This window comes from Mustela nigripes, chromosome 4 (assembly GCF_022355385.1).
Source record: "Mustela nigripes isolate SB6536 chromosome 4, MUSNIG.SB6536, whole genome shotgun sequence".
Lineage (NCBI taxonomy): Eukaryota > Metazoa > Chordata > Mammalia > Carnivora > Mustelidae > Mustela > Mustela nigripes.
This window is the reverse complement of record NC_081560.1, coordinates 2907019-2934298: the sequence shown is the minus strand read 5'-3', so window position 1 is coordinate 2934298 and position 27280 is coordinate 2907019. Positions and strand designations below refer to the sequence as shown.

The 27280-nt window shown below is 60.0% G+C and overlaps 1 protein-coding gene across 4 annotated transcripts in view; it reads left to right on the top strand.

Annotated features, from left to right (window-relative positions):
• The window catches only part of DPP6 (dipeptidyl peptidase like 6), an 857378-nt gene extending 839752 nt beyond the window's left edge, over nucleotides 1-17626 (top strand). For all 4 annotated transcript variants that reach the window (XM_059396038.1, XM_059396041.1, XM_059396039.1 and 1 more), the window contains exons 19-26: nucleotides 1052-1121; nucleotides 2726-2920; nucleotides 8107-8161; nucleotides 10616-10727; nucleotides 12667-12725; nucleotides 13494-13566; nucleotides 13667-13740; nucleotides 15660-17626. In XM_059396038.1, the coding sequence (XP_059252021.1) occupies nucleotides 1052-1121; nucleotides 2726-2920; nucleotides 8107-8161; nucleotides 10616-10727; nucleotides 12667-12725; nucleotides 13494-13566; nucleotides 13667-13740; nucleotides 15660-15806 (785 nt within the window). In that variant the 3' untranslated portion in view covers nucleotides 15807-17626. The remainder of the gene's footprint in view (nucleotides 1-1051; nucleotides 1122-2725; nucleotides 2921-8106; nucleotides 8162-10615; nucleotides 10728-12666; nucleotides 12726-13493; nucleotides 13567-13666; nucleotides 13741-15659) is intronic.
• Nucleotides 17627-27280: the final 9654 nt, after the last annotated feature.

Sequence of the window (27280 nt, the reverse complement as noted above, 5' to 3'; positions counted from 1 at the left end):
CGGAGGCTCAGGCTTTCCTTCGGGAAGCAGTCCGTCTTCAGGAAGGGCTCCCGGCCCTGTACGCAGCCAGTCGTGGCCAAGGTTGCCCACGGGCTTATCAGCGGCAGAGCGCAGCCCAGACCATGTTTTATGGATGTTGCATGATAAAGTCAGCCGCCTGCCTCTCTGCCGGTCCCTGGGCCATTGATCCAATTTGCAAGCCATTAACATTCGGCCGGAATCAGTAATGAGAGCCTGGTCGAGCTGGCGGCAGAACCCGCCCCCCAGCCTGGGATGTATCCGTGGTAATCGTGGTGAAAAAGCTACTAATTCCAATTTAATTGCTAATCTGGGCTGTAGTTAACATCAATAAACAATTTCTAACTTGGGCAGGAAGGTGTGTTTGGGGGGAGGGGGCAGAAGACACTGGTACGGAGCCCCCTCCCTCCCACACCGGGTGCGCGGCTGCCGGGCCAAGATCTGAAGGAGCTCGCGCCACAGCCCCCTCGCGGAGCTCTCGCTGTCCCCCGGCGGTGGCTTCGTGGGCAGTCAGGTGGCCGGCACCGACCTGCACACGGCGAGGCCGCCCCGGCTCCCAGCCTCGCCCTCTGGGCTGCCACCCGTGCCCCGCTCTCATCCCGTCCCCATCCCCGTGGCCCCCCGATGTCCGTCCCCACTGAGTTGCGTGTCTCGGCACCGCTGCGGGCAGAGACTCGTGGCGCCCTTGCGATTTCATTTCCCGGCCTGGAATCCGGCTGTGGACAAGGGTTTGCGGCCTTCCAGGCTTCTCTGGGTTTCGGCGCCCTGTTTGCAAGCTTGGGTTTAAGCTTCAGCTGGAGCAGCCCATGTCGAGGTGGCTGGGCGATTTGCCTGAGGTCACTCGGCAGGCCAGAGTCGCTGAGGTAAAAGTCAGGGCCAGCCCCGGGGTTGTGGGGGACCCTCCCCAAGTCCCCTCCAGAGTGTCCTTCTCCCGGGGCCTCCACAGCACTCCGTGGCACGCCGTGGCCAGCGCCCTTCCTTCCTGGGGCGCACTGCGCCCTGACGGGCCACCCTGTGTTCTGTTTGTGCCTAGACTTGCCCGTCCAGATCCTCAAGCCGGCGACCTTCACCGACACCGCCCACTACCCCTTGCTGCTGGTGGTGTGAGTACCGTCGCCGTCGCCTCAGGGTGCTTGCCTGGGGACCCGGTGACACCATGGGGACCCAAGCGGAACTCTTCAGAGAAAGAGCGTGTGGAAGGAGGCTGGAAAGCAGATCGGGAGGCGGGCTGGGCTGCCCGCCGCAGTCAGGGCTCCCGACGACCAAAGACGGGGGCCCCGTACCCCTCGCCACAGTCCACTCGTGGTCCGAGACCCGAGCAGGTCTTCCCAGGCGGGCAGCGCCATCGTGGCTGTGAACAGGCTCGGCCAGGCGGGGCCAGGGAGGCTGGGCTGGGAGCCCCGATGGGCGCGGCGCGGAGGCCCCCGAGGGCGCACGTCCTGCAGGAGGCGCAGGCCAAGTGCAGAGTCCACACAGGCACAGCAGGCACAGCGGGCACGCGGAGGGGTTTTTAAGGGCAGATGCCACCCAGATGTGCAGCACGTCCTGTCTTCGCCTCCGTGTGTGCTCTCTCGGGGCGCGGAGCACGCGGGGGGCTGAGCTTGGCCACGGCCTCCCGGTAGCAGCCCCCACGCGCTTACCAGAAGGCGGTCGGGGCAGAGCCGCGGCGGCCGCGTTGTCGCAGGACCGCGGGGACAGCTCGCGCCCGAGTGCGCGTCACAGCACCGGACTGAGCCTGCTCCTGGGCCCGGGGCTTGGTTCCCCGGCAGCCCACGGAGCCGCCGCGGAGCTGCCCCCGGCTTAGACCCCAGGGTCGGTTCCGTCCGCCGTTGACTCGCTCCCCTCACTGTCGGGCAGGCTTAGCCGTGGGCCGACAACCATCCGCGTGCCTCACACGCCCACACACACACGCCCCTCACACACACACACGCCCCTCACACACCCCTTCACACACATCCCACACCCTTCATACCCCTCACACACATACGCCTCACACACCCCTTCCACACACACCTTTATGCACGCCTCACACACCTGTCACACACACGCCTCACACACACACACATCTCACGTACACCTGCACACAAACACCGTTGACACACACCTCACATATATCCCTGCACACACACCCTTACACACTCTTCACATACCATCCCTCACACCCCTCCCACCGCACACCCCTCACACAGCTCTCACACACCCGTCACACACACACTGCTTACACATCCTTCGCGCACATACCTGCATCCACACTCATCACAGACACCACCTCTCACACCCCTTGCACACCCAGCACACGTAGTTACACGTATTCACACACATCTCACACCCACAGACATGCCCTGTCGCCCTCACGCCCTCGGTCCCTGGGGAAAACAGGACAGCGGGGGCAGTGGGAGCTGTCACCTCCGTGGGCCGGGCCCGGCCAGCGCGGTCGGCGGGCTGGCTCTTGGGGCGGCGGCCACCCGTTGCTGTTGCCGCGGAGAGGCTGGCGTGCCCCTGCTCGTCTCGGTCCGACCAAGAGGGAAAAGACTTCGGAAGCATCGCCCGCGCCTCAGCGTGGCACCCGGGTCCCCATCCCGGCCGGCGAGTCGCCGGGGACGAGGCATGGCGGGCGGCCTGTCACCCCTGCGCGGGGACCCGAGGGACACGGGCATCCGTGGGGCCGGCCGCTCGCCGCAGACCGAGGCCGCGGGCTCTCTTCCAGGGACGGCGCCCCGGGCAGCCAGAGCGTGGCCGAGAAGTTCGCGGTGACCTGGGAGACGGTGCTGGTGAGCAGCCACGGCGCTGTGGTGGTCAAGTGCGACGGCCGCGGCAGCGGCTTCCAGGGGACCAAGCTCCTGCACGAGGTGGGGCGGAGGCTCGGCGCCCTGGAGGAGAAGGACCAGATGGAGGCCGTGCGGTGAGGATCCCCGGGGGCGCCGGCGGGAGGGGCGGGGGGGACTGTGGTCACGGGGCTGCTCGGTGCGTGCGGCCCCCCACAATCTGCTTACGCTCACAGCACTCTGCGGGTGATTCCAAGGCGGCCTTTGGGGGATGCTTCTAGTAACGTTCTCCAGAGACTCTTATACTAGTTTCTGCCGAGCCGCCAGGAGCTCGCGTGTGGACGAAAACAAAGTGCCAAGCCTGTGGGTGGGACCAGCTTGGCTCCCCATTGCCGTGGTCACAGGCGCACACACACGCGTGTGCACACACGCACACACACACGCACACACACGTCTTTGCCAATCATCACAAGGGAGAGAGCGGAGTTCAGGGAAGATGGGAAACGGGGTTGGGAGACAACAGGAGTGGGACAGGGAAAGGATCCTGGCCCCCCGGGGGTCGCTCAGAAAAGCCCGCTTGGCCCCAAAGTGTGGCCCGTCCTTGTCTCGTGTCGCCGCACATGCTAGCCGCTGAGCAGGGACCAGCAGAGGACAGAAGGAGGCTGAGCACTAGGGGACAGATGCTCAAACGACGGGAGTTTCGTTGTTGTCCTGGAAAAAAGACATCAAGAGCCCATTCCCGGCCGGCGCCGGCCTTCGCACCCCGCGGGCAGGGAGGCTTTTCACGGTCCGCCGGCCCCAGCCACCGAGAGATGTTGCGGAACCGCTCGGCCGGTCAGCGGGCTTGTGTCTGGGGAATGACGGGAGGGGGTGGGGAACCCACGGAACGGGGCCTCTGGTGACGACAGTCGTCTTCCCTGCGAAGAGGGGCGCGGGACGCTGGCCCCCGGGCACGTGGACAGGGTGGGACACGGTGTGCAGGTGACAAAGGCTTGTGCCCTGGAGGGCTGCGAGGAAGCGTGCTGTCCCGTCCCCGCTCTTGCCGTGGCTCCGTGCTTTGCACGTCGGAAACATTTTACCTTCCTGACTTGTGACATTGTTTCTGAAAAGGTCGGGGCCCCTGTGTGGGCTGAGTTAGGTCATTGTCAGTGGGTGAAGTGGTGCGTGAGCGGAGGGCGGTCCTCTCTGTTCTAGGCCGTCGTGAGCTGGTGGAGGAGACGAGGCGATGTGCCCAGGGTCCTGTCAGAAAATACAGGGGAGGGGCAGCTTCTGGGGGCCGGTGGTCGGAGAAGGGTGTCTGTTAGGGGGCTTTTGCCTGGGAGCTAACACACAGGCAGGCAAAGTCAAACATGGTTTTAAAATAAGCAATTATACCGGCTCTGGAAGTCCAGAACGACGGGAGGCCTCGGGGTTCAGCAGTACCCCCCAAAACCCGGGCTTTCTTGTCCCTCTGCCCAGCCAGGCTTCTCGGCCTCCTCCAGAGCCGACTCTCCTCCTGCTCGCAGGATGGCTGCCGGGAGCACCTCAGTCCCTGCTGCTTCATTCACCTTCGGCAGGTTGGGGAGGGAGCCCTTTCCAGAAACTTCCAGAAAAGAAGGGGGGAGCTTCCCCAGAAGCACCCACCAAACCTCCCCTTACATGCCGCTGACCAGTCCAGAATCCAGGACCCATGACTGGCCAGAGAGGTGTGGGCTGTCACCCTGAGACCTAGGGGGTCCCCCCACGTGGCTGGGAACGGGAAGAAAGGTGGACAGGAGGGCTCTAGGGTTCTGTGGGGGAGGACAGGGTGAAGGCCAGGTCAGCAGCCAGCAGTGTCCACCAAGGAAGGCTTCTTAGGAAAAGGGCAGGGGTCCCGTCGGGACTTGCCTGTGGGGGTGGGACTTCCATCAGCGGCGATGGGGCTTGCCCTGCGAGATGGAGGCAAAGCCTTCCTCCCTCGGTGCCCCTCCTCGCCCACCCCGTCTGGCGGGTCCTGTGGAGCGTGGGGCACAGGGCGCCTTGCCCCAGAGGCCCGGGCGGAAGGTCGCAGCGTCCTTCAGGCACACCGGCAGCCCGCGCCCCTGCAGGTGCTTGGCTAGGTCTGGTCGCTCCCCTCCGAGCACGGGAACAAGACAGCAAAGGGTAGCTTCACACTCACTGTGTTGTCTAAAAATAAGGAGTTGATCTGGCCATCTGTTCAAAAAACGAGGCAGAACCTGTTCTGGAAAGACAGTAAATAGCATCGACGTTTAGACCACCGAGGCTCGCAAACACGAGGACACATAAACCGTTGAAAACCTTACAGCCTTTTTAAGACGTGCGGGAAGCTGAGGTCCCGATGTCTCAAGCCACAGAGCACTCGACCAAGCTTTATTTAGGGTCTGGGCCTCTGTGTTTTCATTTCAGAAAGAAATAACCCAGTTTCATCAGAAGTTTAAGAAAACATGCGGCTGGCGGTGGTCCCCAGCCCATTGTGTGACTGTCCCATCTTCTCCCGCCTCCGTGCCTCTGTCCCGGGGCCCCCGGGTCAGCAGCCTCACGGTGCTGGGCCCCGCGCCCCCATCACACCGAGCAGGACAGAAGCACTGGCCGTGTTTCTCCCCTCCCCCTCGTTGGCTCCTCTTTCTTGCCAAATCCAGCCTGGGCTGTGAGCTTCCCCCACTCTGAGGGTGCTGTGGCCCCTGTGTCAGCTTGGGTCCCCAAGAAGGGTGCCTGGGTTGGACGGGGCTGTCTGTGAAGGGTGCCAGGGCATGGGTGACACCAGGCTGCAGGGGACTCTGCCACTGTGCAGGGGTTGGGGGGGTGGGGGGACGGAGGGCCAGGTGGGAAGGGGGTCTCCCAGGGGCAGCCAGGTTCTGAGAGCCTCCACCAGGGTGATGGGGAGCCCATTGCCAAGAGAGCCAGTGGAGGACCCCACGCCAGGCCACCCAGGCCTCGCTGTAGGGCCCCGCTGTGCTCGGTGGCTGGGAGCACGGCTTAGGTGGCACAGACACCGTGGAGGTTTCTCTGACCTTGTCCCCCCGCCTGAAGACGAACAGCTCCGCTCACCAGGACCTTGTGCCGCCGCCCGTGAGATGTTCTCCTGACCTCGGTCTCACCCACGCTGACCAGCTCCTGGCTTCCCCGCGGCCGGCTCAGCGGTGGCCACAGCAGTCAGCAAGCAGGTCTACCATCACGCTGCATCCCCATGGTGGCCCCCTTCTGCAGGAGACCGTGCTTCTAGAGGGCTGGAGGCCTGTGCCCCGGGGCCTCTGCCGACCAGCGTGGAACCGATCTCAGGATGTGCTCCGTAAAGCTAAGCACATGACGGACTCACTTTGGCTCTTGCTGGCCTCAGACGACCCCAGCAATACCAAGTGCTCCCCGCACATGAAATCGGGCTCTCCTTGATCTTGGGGTTCCGCTGTTCACCAGAAGACAAGTCACCACCTGGGAATTGCTTGGTTTGTCAGCAAGAATACAGGTACAAGATGACAAAAGTAGTTGATGTTGGAAAAAACAACCACCCTTGGAAGATTCCGGAGTACCTTATCAGTGAGGGTCAGTATCGGGATTTCTGGCATTGACGTCAGGAGGCGAGTCGCTCGGTGATCAGAGGAAAGGGTCACCGAAGGCCCACGGTTCCGCGGATTTGGAGGGCGGAAGGCTGAGGGTGGAAATCCAAGCCATCTCGCAAGTCGGAATGGAGCCCGTCGTGGTACACGTGCCTCACTCCTCGCTCCGTGGTCCCCACAGACCGTCCCTTGGCTTTGCTCCTTTTCCCTTGGCTTTACAGACACGTGACTGTAATCTCCAGTCTTTATGGCGCTCCTCCTGGGTCTCTGGGTCTGTCCTCTTTCAAGGACACCGGTCACACCAGATCCAGGGCACCGACTTCAACCTCTTCTTAACTACCTGCATCTGATGGCCTTATTTCCAAACACGGTCTCACTCTGAGGTTTTAGGGGTCGGGACTTGACCGTAATTTTCGGAGTTTGACCCGTAACCACTGTTGAAATCAGCAACAAGAGTCCCTTGTCCTCCCCCTGCTCCTTCCCGCCAGGCCTGTCCGGCAGAGGCCGCCGCGCCCAGCCCTCCGTGGCCAGAGCACAGCTGTCATGGCAGCATGAGGTCCCATCTCGTGCCGTCCTGCGGGGCAGGGGAGGACTTCACCATTCTGCGCCCTGACCGTGTCTCGTTAGATCAGTATTGGGGGGGAAGGACCACGGGGACGCGGCTCACTACGGAGCAGGTCGCTCACCCCGTGCCTCACTGTGGTCGGCATCTTTCAGTTCTGGAAGTGTTGCTCTGTCTTTCTCTTGAGACTCTTCCTCTGGACCTACTCGTGGTCTCTCCCACTCGTTCCCGAATCTCGCTCGCGCTCCTGAGAGCCCTTGTGCTCAAGCACAGCATCTTCCCGTCATCTGCCGATTCCCACCTCCTCCTCTTCCCCGCGTCTGTGGGCCTGGTGGCCTCTAGGCCCAACTTCTGACATTCTCTCACGACCTTCCTCCATCAGGAGGTCTGGGACAGCGTCGCTCCTAGCTGGGGAGGAGGGCTGGTCCTCCACGTGTTGGCTCTGAGGACGTGGTACCCAGAGCGTTAGGCTCAGTTCTGGCCTAGGAGGGCAGTTGTCAGGGATGGGCCGGCTCCGGCCAACCAGCACCACCCAGAAGACAGAAGCAAGGGGATGGTCCGCAGGGGCAGGAATGGGGGGACGGGGCTATACGGGTGGCGGAGGGCGCACACAGGAGGGGAGCAACTTGCAGAGTCCCGGGAAGCAGCTGGTCATCTGCCGGCCGGCGGCAAGACCCCCACTGCCGAATTAGAGTCCAGAAACCAGAAAGGTTCCTGCCATTTTGTGGGGATACAAGGGACGCCAGGGGAGCGGTAAGAGGCTGGCAAGGGCGAGGCAGGCCCTGGGCGGCTCCGGCAGGTCAGCCAGCTGCTAGCGTCCGAGGCAGGAAGCACAAGGCAGGGGCCCCTGCGGGAGTTGGGGACAAAGGACACGGCAGGTGCGGTGAGAGCCCGGCGCCTGACTCCAAGCCCCTTAGCACAGAGCCAGGGTCTGCTCTCCAGGCAGATCCCAGAGGACCCTCCCAGAGTGTGGGGCGGTTGGGAGTCCCACGGTCCAAGTGAGGAGCAGATGGTAGCCGAGGACAGGGACCCCGCAGCGCCTGGTCTCTGGAATGGCCCGGGCTGCTTTGTAATCTCGGCTCTGGGTCGGCAAATCGAGGGACCCAGACCGTTCTCACCCGGGCCCTTGGAGGCCTTCAGTGTGGACTTACTGCCCGTGTCCGTGCGCTAGGAAAGGCCATAAACCATGGGGTGCGCTCACTACCCCCTCTCTCTTTTGGCCTTGCAGGATGATGCTGAAGGAGCAGTACATCGACAAGACGCGCGTGGCCGTGTTCGGGAAGGTGAGCCGGCACCGAGCTTGGTCAGGGCACCCCCGTCCCCGCCCCCATCCGAGAGCCCTGCCCAGCCCCCTCACCCAGCCCTGACGAGATTTGTCCGGGAGGTCTCTGGTCTCGTGCCGTGAGAGCGACGGCTCTGCTAAAAGCAAGAGGCTAGACGCTGACAGATCCCAGCAAGGGGCCCCCCCTCGACCCGCTCAGGCCTCAGAGTTTCTGTCTCCGTGTGTGCAAGGGAAGAATGAGAAGCCAGACCCCGTGAGAGCACTTCATTAGGTCTCTAACCCCCTTTCTTAGGGAAGCCATGGCACCTGGTGTGGTACCCCGGGAAGCAAGGGCGGCAGGGGTCTTTATTTCCGTGTATCTCCATGAGCAGGACCACATTAATTTACGGGTTTGCCGGCACGGCAGGAGGGAAGGAGGCGGTTCCCGTTCCTCAGGGCGGCCCAGGGCCACGGGCTGGAGGCCCAGGGCTGCGAGTCAGGCCCGTGGGGGCAGCAGGCCCAGGCACACGCCCCTCACCCCCGTTCTTAGCCTGAATCCATGGCCTCTTGATCGCAAGGGAGTGAGGCACAGAGGGACACGCACAGACCCGGCTTCCCTCTGGGAGCCCTGTGGGAGCACAGGTCACCTCACAGTGACCTCATGGTGGGGGGAGGCTTGAAGACGTAATCCAGAGACGACCTCTTAGGTCATCGCCCCGGAACCTCCACGCCCAGCGTTCTCAGAGGGCCTCCTGGGGCCCCTCCGGAGGTGAGGCGGCAGAGGGGAGGGCCCGATGGCTTCTCTCTTGGGCGCAGGGACAGACCAGAGCTTGGGCACAGAGTCCTAGAGGCTCTGTCCCCGTTGGCGGGGACCACTCAGTGCCTGTGAGGGGCTCGGGATCATTCGTAGTGTGACTTTGCGTGTCAGTGTTTGTCACACGCTGTGCCCACACGGGACGGGTGGATGGCCAGGCCAGGCCAAGGCAGGGACCCTCGGCCCGGGTCTGTCTCTGGTCAGTGCTCGCTCCTCCTCAAACGCACACGTAGCCTTTCCAGACCGGCCTCTCTCGCCTGGTAACTTAGGTCCCGGGTCTCATGGCTCGAGCTCTCGTTACTTCTCAGCACAGAATATCGTGCCAGGAGCAGCGCCTGTGTGGACACTCAGCTACTCCTGGGTTTGACCCCCCAGGCACAGGTTTTTGTGTGCGTGTAAGTTTGCAGCTCCTTTGAATAAATGCCGAGGAGGGTGGTTGCTGGATCACATGGTAGAGTACGGCCCGTTTTGTAAGAAACCGCCACGCTGTCTTCGACGGGGCTGCCCCATCCGGCGTCCGCACCAGCCGGGAGTGAGGGTTCCTGGTGCTCCCCATCCCTGCCGGCGTGTGGGGTCATCAGTCCACAGTTTTTTGAAAACCAGTAGTAGGATGACATGTGAGGACCTACCGATTCCATTGCCAATGAAAATCATAAACTAGAAACTAAAAAGATGCTTTTATTGTCATTAAGACAAGATATCCCTGTTCTGTGGAAGGAACGGCATGAAATGGTAATGAACTAGCGCGCAGTCTGAGGGGTCAGCCCCGCAGTGAGGCTGGCGCGGCAGGGCCTGCCCCGTCGCCTCCGTCAGGCCTGTGGCTTCTGCACGCTTGACCCTCCAACCCCAGCACACATACATGCACGCGCACACACACACACACCTCAGTATACACACACACTCCCGTGCATACACTTATGCACACATACTCCCATTACACACATGCACACACACATGCACACACACCTGTGAACACACAAATATGCATGTGCACACACTGTCCCACACACACATGAGCACACATGTGCATATGCACACGAACACCAGTACACACTCCCATGCACACACACAGCCTCTTCAACAGCTCCAGGCCCCCAGGAGAAAACACCTGGTTCCCTTGCGGCTCTGCTCCTGCCCCTTCCCACGTCTGCTCATCACAGCTTCCCATCCGTGTCGGGGGAGGGGACACACCTGAGCCAGGCGGCTTCAGAGGTGTCCATGGCAGATCACTGGTCAGGCTGTGCCCTCTCTGGACGGCCCGGGTGAAGCAGGGGTCTTGTTTGTCAGCCCCGAGCTCAGGGCACTATAGGACTTAAAGGAGCTGCCGTGTCCCACACCCGCGTGGACGCCTTCTCCGCTCACGCTGACGCGGGCATCCTGGCAGACGGGTGCCGGGGCCCTCTGACGCAGGCTCCTCGTCGACCCTGCCTCAGGATCACTTTGAGGGGCCTGGCCGTCATCTGTACGTTGCCTGACATGGGGCCCCGAGAGGAGAGGCCGCGTCCGTGTATCTCGTTGGGATGGAGTTGGCCTTGCGTGGTCTTCACGCTCTACCAGAAGCAACGTGATGGCGGTGGCCGTGCGGAGTCGCTGAGTCACATCTGCGCGGTTCTCCGAGTGTCACCGATGTCCCACCCACTCACCCCCCCGTCTCTCTCCCAGGACTACGGCGGGTATCTGAGCACCTACATCCTCCCTGCGAAGGGGGACAACCAGGCTCCGGTGTTCACCTGTGGCTCTGCTCTCTCTCCAATCACGGACTTCAAGCTCCACGGTAAGGGTCATGAGGCCACCGGCCCGGCCCCGTGCTCCCCTGTCACCGCGCTCCCAGCTGCTGCCCCGCTGCGCACACCCGCGCCAAGGGAAGGCCACCGGGGGCCGGCGGCTAACGAGTGACCCGGAGAGAAGCCAGGTCAGGGGAGGGAGGGCTTCAGGTCACTACTTAGATGGAAGTGGTCAGCCCACCGATGCCTGTGTGTCCCCTTCCCGACACAGGAGACCCGGAGCGAGGCCCTGGCATGGGGGGCCCCTGCTGGGGCAGCAGCCTTGCGAGCGTGCTGGCGGGAAGGGCCTGGCTGCTGTCCCGCGGGGGCCCCGTCCCCTCTGTCCCCAGAATTGGGGCAGGGGCACTGCTCGGGCTCTGTGTCTGGGGCCTGGGGCCTGTTTGGGCAGAGATTCCCTGAGGAGGGCCGTTGGGGGGGGGGCGACCGGGTGGGGGCCTGGCAGCTGAGCTGCACTCAGCCGCCTCCCAGGGTGCAGGTGGCACGCGGCCAGCCCCGTGCCTGACGAAAAGGCAGGAGGCAGAGGCCTGGGACGGGGCATAGGACGGGGCCTGGGACGGCAGACGGGGTGAGCAGACACGGGCAGGCCCCGCACGTGGGCACCGGACCTCTGCCAGGCGCCACCGTGGCTCTTTGGGCTCACTTTTGGGATTCGAGGCTTCCCACACTGTCCTGGTCAGCCGGCCCCTTTTCTCTCCTTGTGGGTGCTTTGGTGACATTTGTGCTTTTTTATTTATTTATATATATTTTTTAATTTTTTCATGCTTTTTTTTAAAAACACGTGGCGAGGTATTCCTTATGGGCTTTGAGAACCGGCTCGCAGGCCGAGGCTGTGGGAGGCCGGGCCGTGAACCCCAGCAACACTGCACAAAGCAGCCCGATTAACGGGATCAGAAATGGAGAGGGTTCCTTGTCGCTGCTCTGCCAAGGGTACCAGGACCCTGGCTATACCCGCCACTGGACCCCAGCTCGGTACCTCGGGCGCCACAGGGTCCAGCGGCCCTCGTCCCCTGCCTCCTGCAGCCGGAACGCTCACAAAGGACGCGCTGATTCTCAGGAAGCGCGCTCATGCCATGTGAGGACTCCTCTCGTTCAACGTTTTAGTAATTTAATATTAATTTTCCCACGGGAAGACATGTAGCCCTTTTTTTAAAAAAGATTTTATTTATATATTTGATAGAGAGAGATCACAAGCAGACAGAGAGGCAGGCTGGGGAGGGGGAGCAGGCTCCCCGCCGAGGAGAGAGCCCGATGCGGGACTCGATCCCAGGACTCTGGGATCATGACCTGAGCCGAAGGCAGAGGCTTAACCCACTGAGCCACCCAGGCGCCCCTCAGAGTTTAATCATGCCTTTTCAAGTTTGCCTGATTTGAGTGCACATGAGGAGCATCTGCACCTGGACTGGTCCTGGGGCTCCAGACGGGGGTCCTACACGGTCTCCTCCCCTTACTCCAGGATACAGAAGCCTCTGGAGCTCCTTCCACCCCGACCGTCCTGACTAGGTAGACACCGGCTCCTCACCCAGAACCTGGACCCGGAGCCAGGGTCTCAGCTAAAATGGGACATGTCTCGTCTTTAAAAAAAAAAAAAAAAAAAAAAAAAAGGCAAATCCAGATGAAAATCTGCTCTTTAGAATTTGTCTTTCCTACGTGTTGAAAACAAAGGACAGGTGGGGGGCGGAGGGCTCTTACCTCTTTCTTGAGGTTTCAGATGAATGGTTTCGTTGATGGAGATTTGGTCTGTTGCTTAAACCCAACCACCAACTCTAGCGTGTTCGAATGCTAGCGCGGTGCTGTCTGCTTCCCCGGGCAAAAACCCGCAGGTTGAGGGGTGTCTTAGAAGCAGCATCTGCCCTGCAAGGGGGCGCCCCCGCATCTGGGGCTCTGCGCAGCCTCGCCCCGGGTAACCTGCCTTCCTCTGCCTGTGTCCAGCGTCCGCATTTTCCGAGAGGTACTTGGGTCTGCATGGACTTGACAACAGGGCGTACGAGGTATGTGTGGGCGCCCCGGCCGCCTGGCGGGATGGGGAATCGGGTGATATCGGCCCCATCTCTCCGGCCCCTTGCCCAGCTCTGGGACTCACACTGCCTCCCCGGGCCCACTGTGTCCTCCGTCTCCCCCACCAGACTCACTCTGAGAAGACCCTCCTCCAGGCTGTGAGCCGAGGGGACCAGGGCCTTCTCCAGGTCTGCGCGGTTTCCCTCTCTGGCACCCGAGGGGTGAGGACAGAGTTAGGGAAGTCTTCCAATGGCCAGAGGGTCTGTCCCAGGGTCCACATTCGTTGGGCACAGATGACTGCCCGACCCCTTCCCCAAGGCTGGCTCTATTTTTGGGAAAATAAGCCATCGGTTGGGCAACAGAAAGTCCCCTGATGCCGCCTGCTCCTCCATGGCCACAGAACGGACTGTGCAGGTGTCATGTGTGGTGCTTCTTGGCGGCGGGTGGTGGCCACACATCTGCCCCTGGGGATGGGGGGTGGCCTGGTTTCAGAGCCGGGATCTGTGCACAGACTGTCCGGCCAGCTGTCCTCCCCCAGTGGCACTGGCGGAAATAAGGCCCAGAGCCGCCCACAGCGGGTGAAACCGCTCCCATGCCCCCTTCCTCCTCCACGTGGGCGCCCCCCCAGGGCACCCGAAAGCCCCCGGTCCTCCCGAGACTGGCCCCCGGCCCCCGGCTACCGTCTCAGTCAGGGGTCCAGGAGGAGCCTCTGGCCAGCAGCAGGGCCCACTAACCTTGTCGCCTTGCCCCCGCGTGTGCAGATGACCAAGGTGGCGCACCGCGTGTCAGCCCTGGAGGGGCAGCAGTTTCTGATCATTCACGCAACGGCGGACGGTAAGGCCCAAGGACGCCACGTCTCCGCGTTGCCTTCATGCTGTTAGGGGACTAACTGGGCCTTTCCTCTCTCTCTCTCTCTCTTTTTTATTTTTAACAGAGAAAATCCATTTCCAGCACACGGCAGAGCTCATTACGCAGCTAATTAAGGGGAAGGCTAATTACAGCTTACAGGTACGGTATTTGCACGTCTCTGCTCCGCTCCTTCTGTGGAAAAGGAACCGGCGGGTACTCAGTCAGTCCCCGTCCTGCAGACACACCCGCAGCACGGCGGTCCTAGGCGGGCAGGACGCGTGGGGCCAGACGAATCGGCGCACGCTTGTCTTCTCTAGTAATTGGTGATGAGGGCTCCATCCTGCCCTGGAGCCCTGTGCAAGGCCGGTGAGAACTGCACTGCCCCCCATCTCTGGGCAAAACGGCCAAAACGGCCACACACCACTACAGTGAGGCTGGAGGCGGCCCTGGCGGGTGAGGAGGGGCTGTTGTCCCAGCACGGAGGCGAGCGGCCTCCTGGAGAGCTGGGGGCTTTCCATGGGCAGGTCCTGAGCCTTCTGCACCAGCTCCCTCTGGATAGCAACACACGTTTACTGAATTCTGGAAGAATGTTCCAGAATCTTCTGTGGCTGAGAAGCCATTAGAGGGCTGCCCTCACAGGCTTGTTTTCACTGGCATCAAATACTGACCCAGCGGCTCACGTCTGGGCGGCTTCTAGAATCATCTTCTGTTTCCTTCCTGACCATGGGTTCCCTTGGCAAAACACATCTTACCCCGATGGCCTTTTCAGGTCTAGAGATAAATGGGAAATTTCGCCCGCTAGGCAGCCCCTGGCACGGACGGCCACCTGCCTTCGTCCTGAGCTCCTGGCCTTCCCACACCGCTGCTGCTTTGGAGGGTCACATGATGGCTGCACCCGCAAGGGGCGCTTCCTGCAGGGAAGGGTTTGGCCTGAGTGTTGATGAGTGGAGAGAGGATGAGTGGTTCGTGTCAGCTTTGAGTTTACTCCGGAAAGTGTTCAGATCATGGTAAGGTTGAGAGTCGCTATAGTACTGTTAAATACATTCTAGACACATAGTAATAGCCGCGGAAGGTTGAAGGGGGAGTCTCCATGTGCTAATGTGAGTCACTCCCCACGGCATAGACCGAGCTAAGTGAGCAAGGTTTTGAGCAAGACGCATTGTAGACCACAGTAGAGACCATAAAAGGGACCCCAGCCCAGGGCCCTGCCTGCAGGCACAGTCATATCTGCACAGATACGCAGCGAGTTGGTGTCCGTGACCAACTCCAGGGAAGGGCATAGGGCTTGGGGACCAAGAGCGGGAGAGATGTACACCCTTCCTTGGGTCCTTTTGTAGTACAGACTTTTTTAGTCTGTGTAAGAGCTCCATTCCATCATTTAGAAGTACTCTGAAATACTCCGGAGACCTGGAGGAAGCGGGATTACAAACGCTGGGGCAGCCTGGCTTCATGGGAAGCGTGTGGGCTTCCCCATCACTTAGACTTGGCTTTGAGTCCCTGCTGAACCGGTACCCTTGTGTGGCAACGCTGCAGCACCCCTAGGGGACAGGGGGCGTCATTACACGGGGTCCGTGCGGTCTGGTCTTACTCCAAGCGCTGAATCCTCACAAAACTTTATGAGCTGGGTTCTGTGACGATGACCACCTCCACTTGGCACAGCTGCAAACTGAGGCCCAGGAAAGGTCCCTGCCCGCGGCCCCAGGGTGAGCCTAACGCAGGTGAGGGGTGTAGAGACAGCCCAGAATTCTTCCCACGTCTCTGGGTGGCCTGGTGCCTGGAGACCTGGACCAGAGCCCCTGTAGTCCCGGGCTGTGTATCCAACCCGAACCCGCAGATCCAGACTGGGCCAGGGTCTGTTGGACAAAACGTGTCCTAATTTAGCCCGCGGGTTCCCTGAGAGCCCGCCGTGCCCGGCGGAGCCTCCCAGAGAAGGAGGAGCGGCTTGGGAAGTCCGGCTCTCCGGCTGAAACGGAGCCCTGCGTGTGCGGTGTCTGGGCGGTGCTGGGTTCGCATCCCCCGCGTGTCCCCGGGCCTGCGGGGGCCCCCGCTGGCATAACGTGTCCCCGCCTTCCCCGCAGATCTACCCGGACGAAAGCCATTACTTCCACAGTGCTTCCCTGCACCAGCACCTGTACCGGTCCGTCGTCGGCTTCTTCGCGGAATGCTTCCGGATTCAGGACAAGCCGCCCGCGGCCACAGCGAAAGAGGAGGAGGAGGAGGACTGACCTGGAGCCGCCCCGAGCGCCGCGGGCGGGGGCTCCTCGGGACAGTGTGCAGCCGGGACCCCGCCTCCCTCGCCGCAGGGGCGGGGCCGGGGGCAAGAAGTGTGACTTCCCACAGCATGTGTGTCTTGCGTCCCGAAGGCAGTTTTGCTCCGGAAACCGGCTCCTTCCCAGGCCGAGACGCGTCACCGCTCACGAAGACTCCCCCGCGCCTGGAACCGCGGCCTCGCCTCCTCCCGGCCCCAGAGTGACCGGTGCATCCCACGGCCTCTCCCCAGGGAACCGAGCAAAGGATGGACAGCAGAGAAGAAACCGGCGCTCCGGTCCCCGCTGAGAAGCAGGAGCGTGCAGACCCGCCCTCGCTCGCCCGCCGCGCCCCTGTCCGCAGCTCCCCCGCCGCCCCCTGTCACCGCGCCACGGACACACTATAGCACAATTACCGTAACCGTACTTGTCCATAGATTGGCTTTGCTCCTTCCTGTAATTAGGAGACCCGGCATTTTAAGGGGCTGCACACAATGTTACTGTAGCTAATGCTAGTGGTTAACCTTATGGAATTAATTCGTATTTTTCTATGGTTTCTACCTGACACTGTCTCCTGTCCTGGGGTTGTTTTGCTCGATTGCTCTCTTGCTTCCTTGCTTTTCTCTTTGTTCTTTCTTGCTTTCTTTTTTCTTTCTTTCTTTCTTTTTTTTTTCTTTTTTGTTTTGTTTTCTTTTTTTGGCTTTGTTTGGCTTTGTGTTCTTCAGTCGATGTGTAGGCTTCACACTCATTTGGATAAAGAAACAGATCAGAAGTAACTAACTGCTATCTCCTCGAGACTGTCTTGAGACTTCGTGGAGAAATTTCAAAAAAAAAAAAAAAAAAAAACTGAGGGGGAAAAAGACATCCAATACCATTCACTAAAAAAGAAAGAAAGAAAAGTCGTAAATAAAACTTCTTTCCCCCAAAGCTGCATTAGGATTTGGCTTAGAGTCACAGGATCTCCCTCTGTCTTGAAGCCCATCCCTTCCCCTTGATAAGTTGTCGAGGCTTTTCAGATGGCCTTTGGTTAAAAAAAGAAGAACAAGAAAAGACAAAGGGTGGACTCCGCCCCTGGGTCTGTCACCTGTGCAGGGGACAGGCATGTCCCCCAGGGGCGGGGGGGATACGTGGGTGTGTGTCGTCACCTCCTGCCCTGGGGACAGCTCGGTGCCTCACCTCCCTGTGCAGACAGCCAGTCGACATGGAGGGGGCCCCCTGACCCTGGGTCCAGCGGCCCCCAGCGTATATCCCGTTTTGTTGTACATAAAGACAGGAACGGCGCTGCCCCTCCACCGGCTCTCACCGTGTCGCCTGCATGCCGATCGGTGGCTGACCGGCGCTCCCCACAAGTGCTAGTTCGAAACCTTATCCATCACTCTGGTTTGCTTTGGAGCCTGTCAACAGCCGGAACGGCAGCTTCTGGTCCTGCCGGGGGGTCCTCCACATCCCGTCAGCAGAGAAGATTGGTCCGTGTGGCTTTTGGTGTTTGGGGGTTTGGGTTTCTGCCACGGGGGTTTTGGACATCCGTTAGGGTGAGCACAGTTGGAAGGTCGCCACCACGGATTTGTCCAGCCAAGACAGTACCTTGTGTGACGAGGACCCAGGCCCGAGCAGCAGGATCCACTGGGAATGCTACGTGACCCTGCTTCTGCTGTGTCAGTGGGCTTGACCGACTGCAGAGCCCACGAGGTCTGACGGGGGAGGCCAGCTTCGGCTGCGAGACCTGGCAGGGGGGAGTGAGAATGTGGCATGGTAGCGTTTGTTCATCCATGGAATAAAACATTATTTTACCACGCGGACAGCTCTTTTCTTGCTTACTCTCCGCCCCTCCTTAGAAAGTGTGCAAAGCTTGACCTTTCTTAAGGTGTTTATGGAGCCCTGCCCAAGACGGACGCCGTCTTCAGGAACCTCCTGGTGTGCAGCAAATGAGAAGTGGACCCGTGGCGGCAGAGTATCTGCAGCAGGCAGGACAGGACCGGGCAGACGGATGGCAGTCCCAAGCCAACCAGAGAAAATGAGTCTCAGTTGTCTCTCTTCAGGTTTTAGGGAAAAGACAGATATTCCCTGACGCTAAGACCAAAATGGCTCTCAGTTGAGACTATAATATTGCCCACTAGAAAATTCTAGAAAAACCGCCCTGTACTGGGGACTCCTCTGGGGCGTCTCCTAGGACATGGGCTGCCTCATCCTCAGAGGTGTGCGTGGGGGGGCTCTCCCCACTGCCCTGAAAACACACCCCTTCCTCCCCCACCTGACCTAGTGGTCCCAGGATGATTTCGTGATGGGTGGACGGCCTTCTGGAAGCCCCAGTTAAAATCCCAGTGTCACAGAGAGACTAGATGGGCATTTCAGAGACTCCCTTGGCACTCCTTCATTAGCACACGGTGTGGGATCTTAAGATCATCACCGGAGGGCCCGGGAAGCCTGGTGAGAGCCTGATACGCAGACAGGAACGTCCAGATCATATATAAACACAGGACCCTGGCCCTCGGCCCGCAGCCATCAGCCCCAATTGCCCAGGTGCGATCAGCAACGGCAGGCTGCCCCGGCGTCCCCCACCTCCAATTTAGGGCTAACGGGGAGAGCCAAATCCAGTCCCCCAACCAGTCCTGGAGGCTCCTGCTTCCAGTCAGCCGCCCTGGGCATTCCCGCGCCTACGGCTCCCCCGTGGGGCACGGCTGACCCCCCCCCACCTCCCGCTGTGAGGCTGCCCCGCCCATGCTTGCACGTCCCCACCGAGCGCACCACAGCGCTGAGCCCCGGCTCCAGCCAGCGGCCCCTGCTTGCTCTCTTTTGGGGGTGTCTAATCGGCTCGGGCTTCCAGAACAACATACCACAGGCTGCGGCTTCAGCAACAGCAGCTTCTCCCAGTTCTGGAGACGGGGAGCCCCGGAAGGAGACGCCGGGCGATCGGCTCCCGGTGAGAGCTCCCTCCCTGGTTCACAGACTCCGCAGCGGGCCCTGACCTCTCGGGGTGGAGGCGGGAGGGCAGGCTCTCTTCTGAGGGCGCTCACCCCTGCCCTGCGGGTCCCACGTCCTGCCCTCACCTAACCTCACAGCCTCCTCACCACCCACCCCCGACCACCACCACGCCGGGGTACGGTTTCTGTTGATTCTCCTTTGGCAGAAAGAGGGTGTTGGAGAGGAGTTGCCCAGGGGCAGCTGGTGCCCTGGGGTCGGGACGGAGGAAGGAGGGTGAGGCGGGGAGAGGCATGAGGAAGCGGGCGGATCGGCAGGGACAGAGGGAGGGCGCCCCGCCCCAGGGAGACCTCCTCAAGGGGGGCTTCCCCCAGGGTCCGGATGGGCTCTTCGGCAAACCACGGGCAGCAAAACTGCCATTCACTGCCCCCCTCTCATCAGATGGGCGATCCCCAGGGGAGGCGAGGGCGCCGCCCCAAACCCCGGGGAAGGCAGCAGCGGCACCTGCGCCTCTTTCCCCGCTGGGTTTTCTCGGGAGGATCAGCTCTGAAGGCCAGGCCTCTGGGCCTCACGGTGCCGCTGGGGCTCTCAGCCTCACAGCTTAGGGGTCCCGAGCCTCAGGCCGACACGGAGCCACACTGGGTGGAAATGGGGGACGATGTCTAGGTTCCGGGCACACAACGAGTCCGCAGACGCGTCCAACTCCTGCTCAGTTCAGCCGGGCGGGGGCCAGAGGCCCGCACACTTTCTAGCACCAAGCACGATTGAAGGCACCTGCTTGCGAATCTGTCACCTGGGACAAACCCCCTCTCTGGCACTTCCCTTTCCTAAAGCAACAACCCAAAGCGGACGAACTCCAACAGCCGTGGCCACTGTCTCCCAGCACGGAGCTGTGGACAGAGTGCTCGGTGAGTTAGAGGTGAATCAGGACACGGTTCACCTCTCTGGACGCTTCCTTCCCGGCCCGCTGGTCCTCCCCTCTGAGCTTCGGCCTGACGCCAGCGCAGTCCCTCTCCCCCGGGGCAGCGGTGTCAGGCTGGGCTGGGAGACGGGGAGGCTGAGTGCTCTGCTCCATCCGGCCCCATCCTTGTGTCCCTGCCAGGCCTCCCCACGTCTCTGGGTCCCGTTTTCACAGTAAAATAGAGTAAGGGCAGCCATACCAGGCAGCTGTGAAAATTCAGCAAAATGTCCGTGACACACTTTGGAAGGCACGGGGGCCTGTGGAAACGTGCAGGCAGCAGGAGAAATTCCGGAGACGCTGCCCTTGGAATCAGGAGAGGCCAAAGCTCTGGGCCGCACCTGCTGCCCGTCCTCCCCACCTGAGCCCTCCACGGGTCCTGGGGACTCACACGTGCAGACACAGGACACACAGGGGGACACATAGGAGCCTGAGCCCTGAGGACTCCCTGCTCCTACTCTGCTCCAGCTCCCTGGGGTGGGCTGACGCCCCAGCAGGGTCACCATTCCCGGCTTCCAGACAGGACAGGCAGCTTGCAGGCATCCGGACCTAGGGCCTGGGGCACCCTGGGATTCCAGGTCAGGTGGGGCCGGGCAGGATCATGGGGCATTCTGGAAGGCCAGACTCTGGAGGACCCTGTCACATAGCACCTTAGTCCCATGGCAGAGCAGCTGTTTCTAAAAGACCTGCCTCTGTGGCCTGTCTTGTAGACGATAATCAGAAACGTTTTTCTAACATTCAGGATGCCCTGCATGACCTCGGGTCCTCAGTCCGAACAGCCCTTCCGGTCACCTGAGGCCAGGGGCACGCTGGAGCAGCCAGAGCACCTCCTGACCCAGGACGTGCCTGGAATGTGACTTTTGTCAGTGGTGGTGGTGGTGGTGCAGATTCTCTCTGTTGAACTGGTTCCTTCTGGTGATTTGATTCTCACCCCATAAAGCTTTACTTGGAGGAGAGTAGACAGAGGGAGGCAGCATCCCCGTCCTCCAAGCTGGTGGGTTCAGATTTCTGGAAAGGAAGTCCCCTGTGGTCGTCAGCACTGAGACGACTCGGGCCACATAGCTGGAGACAGCAGGATGTGGAGGCCAGCAGAGGCCCAGCCAAGGGCCAGTGGGAATTGAGGTGCCCCTCCTGGGGACCTCCATCGGGCTAGCTCAGGGCCCAGCTGCCTGAGACCTACTGAGGGGCGAGTGACTGCTGGCTATGTAGAAATGTAGGGTTCATCAACCTGCCCTCACCCAATCTGGTGCCTCCACTCTGCCCAGCCCCTGCCTGCCCCCCGCACAGCCACCTCCCAAGCTCCCAAAGTCGAGCTCGTTTCAGAGACACGCCCACAGCCCCACTCAGAGACTCAGCGGGAGAGGATGGTCAGTGCGGGCTCCAGGACCTGTCACAGCACTCCGGGGAGGACCGTCGGTGTGCTGGTCATAACGAAGGGGTTGTTCTTGTGGGCGTCCCCGTGAACATGCAGTAAATGTCTCCTCGTGGGCTTTTCCTTCTGTGAGTCTCTTTCTTTATCGCCGCCTGAAGAAGTCCTGGTTTGTCGCAAGGAAGCCATCCTGACCCCCGACAACTGGGTTTAGCAAGATATCCTGCCACTTGTGGGAAGTCAAATCCCCAGTAGGTTCTCGGTGGGCTGCGAGCTCTTCATGGTGCACCATCACGGGCCCATGACCCACAGAAGGCCATGGCCACAGTCACCCACAGCCCCTCTGCCGCCTCCCGGGACTGCAGGACAGGTGCAGCTCTCACGTGAGTGAGCGGGACTGATACTTCTGCCTGGTGTGCTGGGAGCGGCCTCACACGGGAGCTGGGGGGGCCGCTGGGCCTGGACCGAGGGGGCAGCCCCCCCACCTCCCGCCGGACCTGGGAAAGGGCAGCTCCAATGAGAACAGGACCGAGAGGTGGGGCTAGTGTGCAGAACAGGGCTTGGAGCCCCATGAGCCTGCTACTCCCCAGGTCTCTGATGCCCTAGATCCTGGAGCAAGTGTCCTAACCTCTCAGAGCCTCGCGCCCCTCCTTGGTGGAACACAGTCACCCAGGGACAACCATGTGAGCAAGGGGGAAATTCTGAAAGTCGTGCTTAGCCCGCAGCAGCCACTCCGTAAAGTGAGCTAATATTGTTCAGAATGTCCAGGATTTGTTTTTTAAAATCTTTAACCAAAACAGCTTGGAAAAGGTCTGACAATTTGCGTTTCACCAGTTGCTTCCGACCACGTCCTGAAGTCTGGGAAACAGGTCGGTTTCCAGGCGCTGGAAGGGCGGCGGCTTTTCCCAGTCGGAAGTTCCCGGGACAGCTCGGTGGCCATGGACAGGCCACGTGAACTTCAGGGCTCCAGTCAGTGGGCGACGTGCGGGTCGGCCGAGGGTCCCTGAGCCGCTCTGGTCACATAAAACGTGTGCGAGCCCCTCATCGTGCGGGTCCTCTGCTTCCCGCCGGGCGGGCAGGCGCTGGGCCGCGTCCGACGCACACGCCTGAGAAGGCCCTGGGAAGCCTGTCCCGTGACTGGGGCACCGGGGGCAGGGTCCTGGGTGGTCCCCGCAGTGGAGGACCGAGCGCTCCCAGCCGGCCCCGCCCCCGGCCGGCCCCGCCCGCGCCCCGCCTCCTCCGCCCACAGCCCCCTGCGTCCCGCGCTCGGCCTCCCGCCCACCCCCGCCCACCCCCGCCCACCCCCGCCCACCCCGGCCTCCCAGCCAGCCCCGGCCCGCGGCCGCCCCCGCCCCCGCCAGCCCCAGGTGCCCGCCCAGGCCCCTCCCCGCCCGCGGGGACCTAGCGGGGACGCGGCCCGCAGAGGGCAGCAGAGGCCGGGCGCTGGGCCGTCCGCCCGCCCGCGGAGCTTCGGTCAGTGGCACGCGGGTGCCGGGCGGGCGGGCGGAGGGGCGGCCGCGGTGGCGGCGTGGGCGCGGGGGTGGGGGCGGTGACCCTGCCGCGCAGGCGGCCCTGGCACGGCGCGGAAGGGCAGGCTCTCGCGAGCCGGGGCGGCGCCGCGCAGAGGAGGGACCGACGCGCGGACACCGCGGAGCTGCGCCCGGGGCTGCGGGTGCGGGGAGCGCCGGGGCGCGGGGACCGGAGGGCAGCGCGGGGAACTGCTGCCGGCGGCCTCCTCGCGCGTCCCGAGCCGCGGCCGTGACCCGCAGCAGCCGCCGGACGTGGGGCGGGGGTCCACGGGGCAGGCGCCCGGCGCGGCCTCGGAAGCGCTCGGGGCGGCAGGTGCGAGGCCGGGCGGGGAGAGGCCCCACCTGGGGACGAGCTCGGGGACGAGGGCCTGCGGCCGCTGGCGACACAGGGGTGACCACGCACGCGTCCTCGGCGCGGGCCCGCGTGGGGTGAGGAAGGCTCCGGGGGTCAGCGGAGGGCAGGTGCGCTCCTCTGCCCCGGGCCGAGCGCTCGGCGTCCACGCCCCGCTGGCGAGCGCCCACGGTGCGGACTGCCAGGCTCGCGCGGACAGCGGTGCCCGGGACGCCTGCCCGCCGCGCGGCCGCCGCCGTGTAGCCCTTTGGGAAGCGGGTAGCGCGGGCTGCGGCGGCCTGGCCTCGGCCAAGGCGGCTTCCCCGGGGACGGGGCGTGCGGGCCTGAACTGGGCGCTGGGGGGACCCGGCCAGCCGCGGCCGTGCCCTCCCGCCGGGTGTCGGGGTGCAGACCAGTCCCTGCAGTCTGGGTCCCTCCTTCCGTGCAGTCCGGTGCTGCCTTCCCGGACGGCTTCTCCTCGGGGACTCTGGCCCGCTGCTCCCCCAGCAGTTCGCAGGCGACTGCGGACGCGCGCCCTGCGCCACGGCGACGGGACTGTCCCCCGGGCGCGCCTCCTGCCCCGACTCCTCCAGACGCCGCGGCGCCGAGCACGGGCGCGGGTGGTGCTGTTTCCACCGACGGTGACACGAGCCCGGGCGCGGATTCCGGGATTTGTCACCGGTTCCTGAGCTCTGGTGTGGTTACATCCAAGCCCGGCAACGAGCGCCGCTTCTTACCAATACAGGCGGACGCTTTCCAAAGTTCTGAGGCTTTTCTGGGGAAAACAGAAAAAACCCCGCCTGGGGGTGGGGGGTGTGAAGGTGCCCTGTGATCAACATGCCCGCCTTCTTCTCCACATAACTTGCCGGGCAAGGAAGAGAAGTCACCAAGGCAAAAAGAACAAGCCTTTTTAAAATTTTAAAGAGAAGGGAAGAGCCTTATTCCAACCCAAGTTAAGGCGGCTGCGGGGGACACACACACTTCACAGAGACCTCTCTGGGAGAGGGCTGCGGGGTGAGGGTGTTATTTATACTTGTGGTTTTTTCCATAAAGAGTTACAAATCATCCTGGCAAAGGAGATTTCAGAAAGTTACAGATTTTATTTTTTTTCCTTTTATTTTATGTTTTAGTATGTTCCAGCTGTATGACTTCACTCATGGAAAACAGGGAGACTTTTCCCACCCTTTTCATGTCTGGAATGCTCCTTTTCGGTTAATTTTTTTAAAAACAGCGCAGATGTATGGTGTGTGCACAGAACAGAAATAGAGCCCATGCTTTGAGGTTTTACCGAGTCATTTGAACCCTCCTAAATGTTAAAGTAGAGCTTCCCGGGGAGCCCAGGAGCAGGACCCGCAAACGTTAAGAGTTCACTTGTCCCTTATCATTTCCCCCGTCGGACCAGTAATCTTTCCCCGGAGAGCAGGGACGATCAATCTTGTGTTTTCATGTCCCTTGATGACAGCATGCCAGGCTTGTCTGCCCCAGTGCGAGGAAAGTACACATTTTTTCACCCAGAGTTCCTGGGGGGGGGGGACTTCCTGTGATGTAAATGGTGGGAGGTAAAAGCTGAGAAGTGATACGTGCTCTCCGTCCAGTCCCGCTGATGAGCAAACAGTCTATGCGCTTGGCTCAGACTGTCTGGTTTTGCACTTGGTAAAACCTTTGCTTCAAGGATGCATGGAGAGTAAAAGAATTTTAAGAAGTACAAGTTGAAAGAAACTGTGATATTGTGATAGACTTAAGCAAGAGAAAAATCCAGAGTCCTTTACATGCACTTTGAGAGAAAGTTGGGGAATGTTTGGTTATTCTGGAGAGAGGACGGAGCATGGGGACGGAGTAGACATACTCCTACCGCACATTCCCTGGTACCTGGGGGCAGATACGTAACATCAGGAGGAGACCAAGTTCAGTCCCTGATGTCGGGAGGGTTTCTCCGGACAGGGAGAAGGGGCCATGGGTGCGCTCTGAGAGGTATGACCTGGACAGGATCTTGGGCTTGTCTCAGTTAAGGAATGCTTAGCTGTTCCCAGGCAGGAACCCTGTCAGTGGAACCCTGAGCCCAGGCCACTGCGGAGACAGCTAGTGGACTTGTTGGTGCGATCTGAAGGACCCAGTATCCAAGTAGGGCAAAACAGTGCTCTCAACAAGAGGCTTTTAATCTTCTGCAGGCTTCAGCCGCATTAGCCCTGTGGGGCATGGTTTCAGTTCCTCCGTGAGTTATGATTATTCCTCAGTCTTCAGTTGGAATGATGACCACTCTAGCTACTTCCTTATTATCTACTTGGGTGAGGTAGGTTTTGGGTAAAGAGCAGTTTTTGTAAACCTTAGCTATAACCTACCTCTACGCAGGGCTACTCGGAAGTTTCTAACCTGCAGGCCATGACAACAAAGGAAATAGAAGCAACATGGAGTCAGACGAGCTAAGATTTTTTTCCTCTTAGAAATCCCCATTGTCAGTCCTTTGTTCCATTTCTATGGAACATGGACGGAGGTCTGTCTCCTGTAACTGCTTTGAATGACTTAGGGGGCAGTCGGGACTTCAGAGGGGAAGGATTTGGCCTGCGGGATGTAACTTTTGGCCCCTTGTGCTAACTGAGGGGTATCAGATTTAGTTCCTTATTTGACACCTTAGATGTTTTTGTACCTAGTTTGGTATTACGTGACGTCCTTAACTTCATCCCCAGGTGTATTCCAAGGAGTAGTTAACAGTATAGTCAGGGTGATACCCTCTAAAGCTGATCTGATCCCCGTGGGTAGTCAGGAGAACAGAAGAGTAAACTAGTCCTATCCGCCTTAGAAAAGGGGTGTGTGTGATGGGCAGGGGTCTCTTGTGCCCGTGAGACTTGCTGCCTGATTTTATTTATATGGGCTCTTACTTCCCAGGAGGAGATAATACAGGGGCGGCAAGCGGCGTTAGCCAGGTCTGGACTCTGCCTTGTTGAGCAAGCGGTCAGGGAGTCAGGGAGAGGCGTTTCGACCAAAGAAAACCACAGGTTGATGCTGGAGCGAATTAACCCAGTGTCGGGGTCCTGAGTGCTTCCGGTGGGGAGCTTTCTACGTGTCAGGCTCGAAGTAGCCTCACATGGAGTGGGGGCAGGGAGCAGCCATCGATGGATGTTTCAGGTGTGTGGTTCAAAGGCCTCTGGTGGTCCCTTTGAGGGGCCCATGGAGCAACAGGCCCTGACTGTCTATACCTGAGCTGTTGTGGCTATAAGGTTCCCACCCCTGCCAGTCCACGAGCATGGGATATCTTTCCATTTGTTTGGATCATTTTCAGTTTCTTTCATCAGAGCCTCATGGTATGCAGAGTACAGGTCTTCCATCTCCCTGGTTAGGTTGATTCCTAGGTATTTTTTCCTTTTTGTGCAATTGTAAGTGGGATTGTTTTTCTTAATTCCCTTTCTGTTACTTCATTGTTAATGTACGGAAATGCAAACAGATGCCTGTGCATGGACTGTGTACCTCTGAACTTACTGAATTCATTTATCAGTTCCAGTAGCTTTTTGGTGGTCTTTAGGGTTTTCTATATATAGTGTCATGTCCTCTGCAAATAGTGAAAGTTTTACTTCTTCCTTACCAATCTGGCTTTTATTTCTTTTGTCTGATTGCTATAGCTCCTAATACTCCTAATACTAATGTTGAATACAAGTGGGGAGAGTGGACATCCTTGTCTTGTTCCTGACCTTAGGGGAAAGGCTCTCTGTTTTCCCCATGGATGGTGATGTTGGCTGTGGGATTTTCATTTAAGGCCTTTATCATGTTGAGGTATGTTCTCTCTCGACCTGCTTTACTGAGGGTTTTCATCATGAAAGGCCATTGTACTTTGTCACATGATTTTTCTGGATTTAAATTATCGTGTGGTTTTTATACTTTCTCTTATTGATGAGGTGTATCACGTTGATTTTAATTTGTTAATACTGAACCCCTTGCATCCTAGAACTGAATCCCATTTGTTTGTGGTGAATGATTTTTTTTATTGTATTCTTGGATTTGTTTTGCTAGTATTTTCTTGACGATTTTTGTGTCTGTGTTCATCAGAGATATTGTCCTGTAGTTCTGTCTATCTATCTATTTATTTATTTACTGGTGTCTTTATCTGGTTTTGGTATTAGGGTAATGCAAGCCTCATATAATAATTTTGAAGCTTTCCTTCCTCTTCCATCTTTTGGAATAGTTTGAAAAGAATAGATATAACTCTTCTTTCAATGTTTGGTAGAATTCACCTGTGAAGCCATCTGGTCCTGGACTTGTGTTTTGGGGGAGTTTTTTGTTGTATTTATTTTTGTGGTGTTGGTGTTACTCCTCCTCTTTCCTTTCTGATTTTGTTTGAGTTCTCTTTCCCTCTCT